This window comes from Hemibagrus wyckioides, linkage group LG08 (assembly GCF_019097595.1).
Source record: "Hemibagrus wyckioides isolate EC202008001 linkage group LG08, SWU_Hwy_1.0, whole genome shotgun sequence".
In the NCBI taxonomy this organism is placed as follows: Eukaryota; Metazoa; Chordata; class Actinopteri; order Siluriformes; family Bagridae; genus Hemibagrus; species Hemibagrus wyckioides.
In genome coordinates this window covers 24329242-24339375 of record NC_080717.1, presented here as the reverse complement: position 1 = coordinate 24339375, position 10134 = coordinate 24329242, and the positions used below count along the sequence as shown (strand labels likewise).

General features: G+C 39.7%; 1 protein-coding gene across 4 annotated transcripts in view; it reads right to left on the bottom strand.

Moving 5' to 3' along the window:
* Positions 1 to 10134, bottom strand: part of LOC131357335 (cytosolic carboxypeptidase 4) — a 124975-nt gene that overhangs the window by 16114 nt on the left and 98727 nt on the right. For all 4 annotated transcript variants that reach the window (XM_058396256.1, XM_058396257.1, XM_058396258.1 and 1 more), the window contains one exon: positions 8731 to 8907. In XM_058396256.1, the coding sequence (XP_058252239.1) occupies positions 8731 to 8907 (177 nt within the window). The remainder of the gene's footprint in view (positions 1 to 8730; positions 8908 to 10134) is intronic.

Here is a 10134-nt window from a genome sequence, read left to right as displayed (position 1 = left end):
GCATGGCAGGATGGATGTGTCTGTCTGACTAAAGAAGGTGTGGCCCCTGCATCTGTCTGAGTGAAGGAGGCATGGCAGGATGGATGTGTCTGTCTGACTAAAGAAGGTGTGGCCCCTGCATCTGTCTGAGTGAAGGAGGCATGGCAGGATGGATGTGTCTGTCTGACTAAAGAAGGCGTGGCCTCTGCATCTGTCTGAGTGAAGGAGGCATGGCTGGATGGATGTGTCTGTCTGACTAAAGAAGGTGTGGCCTCTGCATCTGTCTGAGTGAAGGAGGCTTGGCCTCTGCATCTGTCTGACTAAAGAAGGTGTGGCCTCTGCATCTGTCTGAGTGAAGGAGGCATGGCTGGATGGATGTGTCTGTCTGACTAAAGAAGGCGTGGCCTCTGCATCTGTCTGAGTGAAGGAGGCATGGCTGGATGGATGTGTCTGTCTGACTAAAGAAGGCGTGGCCTCTGCATCTGTCTGAGTGAAGGAGGTATGGCAGGATGGATGTGTCTGTCTGACTAAAGAAGGCGTGGCCTCTGCATCTGTCTGAGTGAAGGAGGCATGGCCGGATGGATGTGTCTGTCTGACTAAAGGAGGCGCGGCCTTCCACATCTGCCTGACTGAAGGAGGCATGGCCGGATGGATGTATCTATCTGACTAAAGGAGGCGCGGCCTCCGCATCTGTCTGACTGAAGCAGGCATGGCTGGATGGATGTGTCTATCTGACTGATAGGGTTCGGCCTCTGTGTCTGTCTACATACAGGAGGCGTGGCCCCCACATCTGTCTGACTGAAGGAGGCGTAGCCTAATGGATGTGCCTGTCTGACTAAAGGAGGCATGGCCTCCGCATCTGTCTGACTGAAAGGGCATAGCCTTTGTGTCTGTTTTAGTGAAGGGGGTGTGGCCTTTGTGTCTGTTTTAGTGAAGGAGGCGTGGCCTGATGACAATCAGAGAAAAGTTTTCTGCAAATAACTTGGAAAGACAGCTGAGTATATATTGGAGCTCATGGTGTGTGTGTGTGTGTTTCCTCAAACAAATTTCTTTGAGTATTTTTTTTACTCTCTTTTCGATGTTAAAAGCTGAAAACTTCTCTCAGAAATGCTGTGTGATTAGACTCTGGCCCCAATTACACTGCTGTCAGAGCAACACGTCTGATCTTAACTCTCTAATCATGGATAATTAAATTGGATTTATTAAACTGTTTTCGTGGAATCCAGGCCATTTTGGTCATTGTGTGTGTGTGTGTGTGTGTGTGTGTGTAATTGCTGTTGTTGACATTTAAGCTGTAAATACCACAGAGCTGACACACGACACACGTGTAAACGTCACGCCACTTCATAAGGACGCCGATGTTCTCCAGCATTCTCTAGTTTCAGTTTGGTTACTGAAATTTCCACTAGCTGCTCCGTTCTGGGGAATCTGTTAGCGTTAGCTCTCTGTTAGCGATTTATTTCCTTAAAAGTGGAGTTTAGTTTCAGGATTTAACTTTTACGTTTTTGTTCGCTTCCTAGTTTGATTCTTTGCTATCTTTAAAAAATTACAGCAGAATCTAAATCTAATTTATTTATACAAAACTTTGGAATTCTGGCCTATTTATTTATTTAGTTAGCTAGTTATTTAGATAGTTAGTTATTTTAAACATAACATGCAAAAATATCTATATTATTATTGATTTAGATGAAATTGTTATTCATTCATTCATGTTTCTTTGTTTGTCTATTTAATTATTTAATCCAGTTAAAAATCTGTCAAATTTATTTGTTTGTTTGTTTGTGTTAAACATTGCATAAAAATATACCTGATATTTATTTAATGAACTGCATAGTTTCATTTATGTTTCTTTTACTTATTTAAATCACAGTAGAGTGTAAAATCTGTCCAATTTGTTTGCTTGTTTGTTTATTAATAAATTCTCAAATTAGCTAATGGTTATTAAAAAGCTGCCAAAAAAAAAAAAACCTGTCTGAATGGAAACTCAACTCAAAAAAATAAACTCAAAAATAAAAGCACATTAAAAAAAATAAAATAAAAATATCCTTGGTGGAAGTGTGTAATTTTATGACATTTTTTTTAAGTTGTCGTTTTTTTGTCCATCCTCATTAATCACGTCACGACGCAAATCATTACACTATAAACAAACACACTGCATAATATTTCATTTAAAGTCATTAAAATTACCTGCTGTCGAAATCAGCTTCTGTCTGAACCGTTTAAAAATAAATAAATAAAAATCCCCGAAATGATTTTGAGGATTCAGCGAGTGCACAGATGCATGCTGGGTAAAAAAGGGACGTGTTTGTCTAACCTTTACTAATAATTTATGGAGGATTTCAGCGTGCTGCTGTTTGAAGTGTCCGTAGATCTCAGGCTGAATAAAGCTCCTCAAAGACCAAGCGCCTGCATCAATCATTTACACACACACACACACACACATATGAACACACACTTCGGCTCTCATTAAACATGGAGGTGTGGCAGGAGCTTCTTTTTTTTCTGACTCTTAAAGTTAATACAACAAACTACTACAGCTTTAGAAACTAAAGTAAACTTTAAAGTGTCTTTTTTTACTGAATCACGTCACAGTTCAACTCTTTATTTACTTATAATAAATATCATAAAGTATAATTAAAATAAAATCAAGTCTTTCTTTCAGTTCTAAAATTTTTAATTTCCCAAATCCAGCTCCAGTCTTTACTGGACACTGGAGACTCCTTCCACACATGGTATGTAAACAAGTCGCGTACACGTCCCTGTGAATGAGCCGTTGCTATGGAAACGCTAAGGTATCAGAGCGAGTGCATTAACATAAACCTGCGCTACAGTCGGACCTGCTGTTAGAGAGCCTTCTTCTTCTTCTTCTTCATGAATATTAATGAGCGTTGGGCGTGGTCTGAGTCAAAATGGTACCGCCATCCGAGAATGACCAGATAAAGATATAACAAGATACAGTAATGAGATCAAGAAATATTAAGATGAAGAAAAATAAGATAAATAACCAACAAAAAAATTAAAAGAGATAAAATAATATGAGGAAATAATGAAATAATAAAATGATGAGATAAAGAAATAAGATGAAGAAATTGTTTTTTTTTTGTTTTTTTTTAATCAAGAGCTAAAGGAATAATGAGACAAGAAAATAACAAAGAAAAAGAAGATAAAGTAATAATGATGGGTGATGCAGTAATATTTCGTGAGTAACTGAATAGGGTTGAATGTAAAAGGTTGTGATTAAAGCGTCTGAAGCACAAACGCAGCTCAGATCACACAGTAATCAACACGGTCAATAATATCACCGCTCGTCTAATCTCATCTCCTCACACGCGCAATTTTAAACCACTAAATAAATCGCCTGCTCGATTTCCTCCTTTTTTCCATCTCAGCGTAATCAAGTATCTTCTTTAAGGATTAAGGACAAACGGATATCTTAATGAAATCAGCACAAAGGCTTTAACTAGCTAAAGCACTCCGTCATGATGAAGTTGTGTTTCTGCAGATTCTTTCACGACCTTCAGTAAAACACCTGAACAACATAAACACGCCCTTATACTCTCAGCTCTCACACACTCAAACACTCAGGCATTCAGATACTCAGACTTTCAGGCTCTGAACTCTCAGACACTCAGAGACTCAGACTCTCAGACAATCAGATACTCAGACAATCAGATACCCAGACTCTCAGACAATCAGAGACTCAGACTCTCAGAGACTCAGACTCTCAGACAATCAGACTCTCAGTCCCTCAGACACTGAGACACTCAGATACTCAGGCTCTCAGCTTTCAGACTTTCAGACCCTCAGACTCTCAGACACTCAGACTCTCAGACACTGAGACACTCAGATACTCAGGATCTCAGCTTTCAGACTCTCAGACACTCAGACTTTCAGACAATCAGACTCTCAGACAATCAGGTGCTCAGACACTCAAACTCTCAAAGAATCAGACTCTCAGCTTTCAGACTCGCAGATTCTCAGATTTTCAGCTGTCAGACTCTCAGACTCTCAGCTCTCATTCAGACTCTCAGACATTCAGACACTCAGACACACAGACACACAGACTCTCAGACAATCAGGCACTCAGACACACAGACTCTCAGACTCTCAGCTCTCAGACTCTCAGCTCTCAGACATTCAGACACTTAGACACACAGACTCTCAGACAATCAGACACACAGACTCTCAGACACTCAGACACTCAGACTCTCAGACACTGAGACACTCAGATACTCAGGCTCTCAGCTTTCAGACTCTCAGACACTCAGACTTTCAGACAATCAGACTCTCAGACAATCAGGTGCTCAGACACACAGACACACAGACTCTCAGGCACTCAGACACACAGACTCTCAGACTCTCAGCTCTCAGACACTCAGACTCTCAGCTCTCAGACATTCAGACACTTAGACACACAGACTCTCAGACAATCAGACACACAGACTCTCAGACACAAGTTTTAGGCTGAAACTGTAAAAATGAAGGTTTTGTCAAGTTTAATAGATTGATTAATAGATTTAATGAAAGGATTCGATTTCCTGAAAAGGAAAATAATAATAAATCAGTAATAAAACAAAATAATTATAATTTTAGAATTATAATAAATAAATTAAAATACTTATAATTATGTAACTTATAATTCATTATTAATAATTATAAAAAGAAAAAAATTATAATTACAAACTATAAATAATATAGCATGTCTAATATAGATTATGTACGACTTCCTGCTCCTGCTAATGTATAAATTTTTTATTCCTGAAGGTTAGCATGAGGGGCTAATAAAATTAATAAAATTAGCATAACAAAGTAAAATTAGCCAGAATTACTCCAAATCTTATAAACCTTACAATTGCAATAGCTATTAAATATATTAAATATATTTATCAATAAAATCCTTTGAAATTGAAAAATATTTAAAAATAATTCTTTTAAGAAGTGAAAATGGGGTAAAAACTCGGAACACTGTTAAACAGTAAAGCATGTGGAATACCGACTGTGTCTCAGCGCAACCTCTGAAAGATTCCATTGGGAATTTATGAATATTCCACGACTAATCATGTGCATTTAGTAAAACGGGTGTAGGTCCCATGCTAGCTGTAATGATTAGCATTTAGCATTTAACATCTGACCCTCGTCTGGATCCCGTCATGTCTCAGAAGCAGATTACAGATCAGTTAATCTTGTTTTGCCACAACAAATGGAATTAAAGCTGATCCAATTTTAGGAAACTTAATTGGGCTTTAAGGCTGATGGGCGTTTTACAGGCCGCATGTCTGAGGAGCTTATTAGATGTTTGTGAATTGATTAAAGTGTAGCGTATTAATCTGTGTGTTTTATTACAGCTGGGTGACACTCAAAAATTCATCTCAGTGCTCGTGTTTGGGATTTCAAATCCAAATCCAGACCCTAATTAGCAATAAATTCTAATATTTGGGATGGAGCCACTGTCTCGCTCTCTGAGGAAACCATCAGCCCCTCGTCTTTCCTTCCACAGACCTCAGAGTTATTCTCGGCTCAGAATGAAATTGTCTTCTCCCTCTATTCTTCTGAATCCTCATCCCTCCATCTCTCATTAAAGGAACACTGTAAAGATTGACTCACTCCTGACTCCTGACTCTGTAACAGATAGAACTACTGCCTTCATAATCAGGACTCACTCAGGACTCCACCCTAAACACCTATGGCACGCAGTTACACAGATCCGAGTCCCCACCTGCTCCGAGATCTTCCTGAGGAAATCTTTCAGCATTTTCACTCCTTACACGGAGTTCAGTTGTTTCGTTTACTGTGTGGAGTTTTTGTTTTACAGACAAACTGGGATTTGTTCCAATTTTATCTCAAGGAACATACACTTGGAATACTTAAGTGTTCTGAATGATGAGCTGTACCGAATAGTGAAGAGTACGGATTGTTGCGGTATTCTGTACACCTCAGCATTCTGAACACTTTAGTATTCCGTACACCTCAGCATTCTGAACACTTTAGTATTCCGTACACCTCAGCATTCTGAACACTTAAGTATTCTGCACACTTCAGTATTCAGAATACTTCAGTATTCCAAATACGTCAACATTCAGAACACTTCAGTATTCCAAACACGTCAACATTCAGAACACTTCAGTATTCCAAACACATCAACATTCAGAACACTTCAGTATTCCAAACACGTCAGCATTCAGAACACTTCAGTATTCCAAACACGTCAGCATTCAGAACACTTCAGTATTCCAAACATGTCAACATTCAGAACACTTCAGTATTCCAAACACGTCAACATTCAGAACACTTCAGTATTCCAAACACGTCAGCATTCAGAACACTTCAGTATTCCAAACACGTCAGCATTCAGAATACTTCAGTATTCCAAACACGTCAACATTCAGAACACTTCAGTATTCCAAACACGTCAGCATTCAGAACACTTCGGTATTCCAAACACTTCAGCATTCAGAACACTTCAGTATTCCAAACACGTCAGCATTCAGAACACTTCAGTATTCTAAACACATCCGCATTCAGAACAATTAAGTATTCTGTACACTTTAGCACTCCGAACACTTAAGTATTCCAAACACGTCAGCATTCAGAACACTTCAGTATTCTAAACACATCCGCATTCAGAACAATTAAGTATTCTGTACACTTTAGCACTCCGAACACTTAAGTATTCCATACACCTCAGCATTCAGAACACTTCAGTATTCCAAACACGTCAGCATTCAGAACACTTCAGCATTCCACACATTTCAGTATTCCGAACACTTCACCATTCCACACACTTCAGTATTCAGAATACTTCAGTATTCCATACACCTCAACATTCAGAACAATTAAGTATTCTGTACACTTTAGCATTCCAAACACTTAAGTATTCCATACACCTCAACATTCAGAACACTTCAGTATTCCAAACACGTCAGCATTCAGAACACTTCAGTATTCCACACACGTCAACATTCAGAACACTTCAGTATTCCAAACACGTCAGCATTCAGAACACTTCAGTATTCCAAACACGTCAACATTCAGAACACTTCAGTATTCCAAACACGTCAACATTCAGAACACTTCAGTATTCCAAACACGTCAGCATTCAGAACACTTCAGTATTCCAAACACGTCAACATTCAGAACACTTCAGTATTCCAAACACGTCAACATTCAGAACACTTCAGTATTCCAAACACGTCAGCATTCAGAACACTTCAGTATTCTAAACACATCCGCATTCAGAACACTTCAGTATTCTAAACACATCCGCATTCAGAACAATTAAGTATTCTGTACACTTTAGCACTCCGAACACTTAAGTATTCCATACACCTCAGCATTCAGAACACTTCAGTATTCCATTCACGTCAGCATTCAGAACACTTCAGCATTCCACACATTTCAGTATTCCGAACACTTCACCATTCCACACACTTCAGTATTCAGAATACTTCAGTATTCCGTACACCTCAACATTCAGAACAATTAAGCATTCTTTGCACCTCAGTATTCGGAACATTTCAGGAAATTGTACAGATGCCTTGCATTCCATACACTCTGCCATTCTGTAAACTTCAGTATTCCTTACACTTCATCATTCCGTACCATTTAGCAATCCGTACAGCTTCACTAATTCATATACTTTGGAATTCCCTACACTTCGGCATTCTGAACATTTTGGTATTCTGTACACTTCAGTATTCCATACACTTTATTACTCCGTACACTATTCCTCATGTTTCAGTATTCCATATATTGCAGTATTTAGGGAATTATAATCTACACTGTAATGGTACACATTTAGATAAAAAAGGGGGTCATTAAAGGTTCATTTAATAATTTAGCTTTAGCTTCCACAAACTGGTTCTACTGGGAGACCTAGTCTGAACTGGGAACATTTTTCCCATTATGGCATTCAGGCACTTAAATTAACTTTCAGCTAAAGCCTTTAGCTTGATCCTTTCCTCTCCTCATCCTTCCTTCCCTCCTTCCTTCCTTCCTTCCTCACGTTTCTCTCGACTCAGCGAATTAAAAACAGCTTCTTTAACGAGAATTCAGATAGGAGTGTGCTAATGAAGGCGAGAGCCGGGAGATGCTAACAGAGAGGGATTTTGGGCTATGATTAGCAAACCACAGGTGGCTAAATAAGCAGGCTAATAAATGATTAAGGCATTAGCGGCTGCAGAAGGTAATGAACTGCCAGGGGAGAAACACAGCAGCGATGAAGAAGAAGAAGAAGAAGAAGAGGATAGTGGAAAGGAGGAAGAGAGAGCAGAGGGAAATGATGAAGGTTGTGTTTGAGATTAAAGTGGGTTAGCGCTGCTGAAAGGCTCGCGGCAGGCAGACAATTAACCTAAAAATAGACAGATTTGACTTTTTTTCTGATTCATCTCTATATTTACTCAGGAAATTCAACTTTTCTGTTGAAGAGTCTGTTAAAGAGAGCTTACATTTTATTTCTGCTAAAAGTATCTCAACTCACAGTGACCGTGTCAGCAAATGAGGTGAAAAGAAAAAAACAGACAGAAATTTATAAATAAAAAAAAAAATAGACAAAAAAATATTTAATTTTGATGTCAGGCCACATTACACCTCTGACCTTCATGTTACAGTCTGTTCGGAATTTTAAAAGTTTTTATTTATTTATTTGTTTATTCCAAACTTCTGTAGTCTTAATGTGCTATTAGCTAGATAATTATTATCGCTTAATCATTATCACTGGGGGGATGGGGGGGGGTTAGCACGCTGCTAACTGACCTTGTAGATGCCCTGATTGCAGCCGTTGTAGGTGCTCTCCATGGTGTAGCTGCGTAAAACTCCCATCTCCCTCCAGACCACCACACGAGCAGTCGACGCCCGCGACTTCTCCACCAAAAAATTACAGTTGTTGAAGGAGAATGCCGGAGCAATTCGGTCCAGAGTTTTAGCAATCGTCTGGAAAAAAAAAAAAATCTGAATGTAATTTCTTCTAGCTTTATTAGAAAAGTGTGACGTAAAGCCTGTGACATCAGTCTCTCTCTCTTTTTTGTTTAGTATTTGATCTACAAAGTCTCTATAAAGACACCAGTAATTTTGTCTTCCATCCTCTTTATATTCCGCAGCGAGGAGCTCCAGGCGTTTTATCTCACACACTTTTCACTCTAAAAAAACAGGAGGTGAGTTTATAAAAAACAGCAGAAGTCCTGCTCTGCCAATCAGCTCCCAGCTCTAACTGCAGCGCAGTCATTTCCCTCTCCGGCGTCTCTCATCCGTCATCCTCTCAGCTGACATCTCGCAGAAGCTCTTCTAACAGAAACATCACACGTTCTTTTAGCTGCATCTCATAAATCATCCACAACTGGGTAGCAGGAACATCTGCTGAGCTTCACCAGAGCCTGTCAACACAAAACTTCTCTTTCAGTTTTTCTTTCACTGTGTGGTTGATAACAACGTGGAGGTGGAGGTGGAATTGGTGGTGGTGGAGGTGGTGGTGTTGGTGTTGGAGGTGGAGGATGAGGAGGTGGAAGTAGTGGAGGTGGTGGTGTTGGAGGTGGTGGATGAGGAGGTGGAGGTGATGGTGGTGGTTTTGGGTGGTGGGGTGGTGATGGTGGAGGTGGTGCAGGTGCTGGAGGAGGTGGTGGTGGGGGTGATGGTGGTGGAGGTGGAGGTGGAGGTGGAGGAGGTGGAGCTGGTAGAGGTGGTGGATGAAGAACAGTCATTAGAGAAGATAAAGAGGACTGAGAAGATGCTTTGTGTCTGCCTGCAGAACCCACACACACTTTCCTGACCCCTGATTGGCTGGAAAATAAACTGGACTTTTGAGATACAAATAATAGGCATAAAGAACAAAAACATCACCTAGAGGATTAGCATCACCTACACACCAGGTCACTAACTGTACACAACGTTGTTGTGATTGTGTTTGTTGTGGATGTCCATGTAGTTCTTGTTATGTAGATGGTGGTTGTTCTAATAATTGACATTTGTGGTTGTTTTTGTTGTTGCTGTGGTTGTTTTGATGGCGTTTGGTGTTGATGTTGTTGTTTCTGTGGTTGTTGTGCTTATTGTTATGTTAGTTGTTGATGTAAGTGTAATTATTTTGGTAGTTGTTGGTGCGGTCGTCACTGTGTCTCTTGTTGAAGTTGTTATTGTTGTGGTATTTGTTGCAGTTGTTGTTAATGT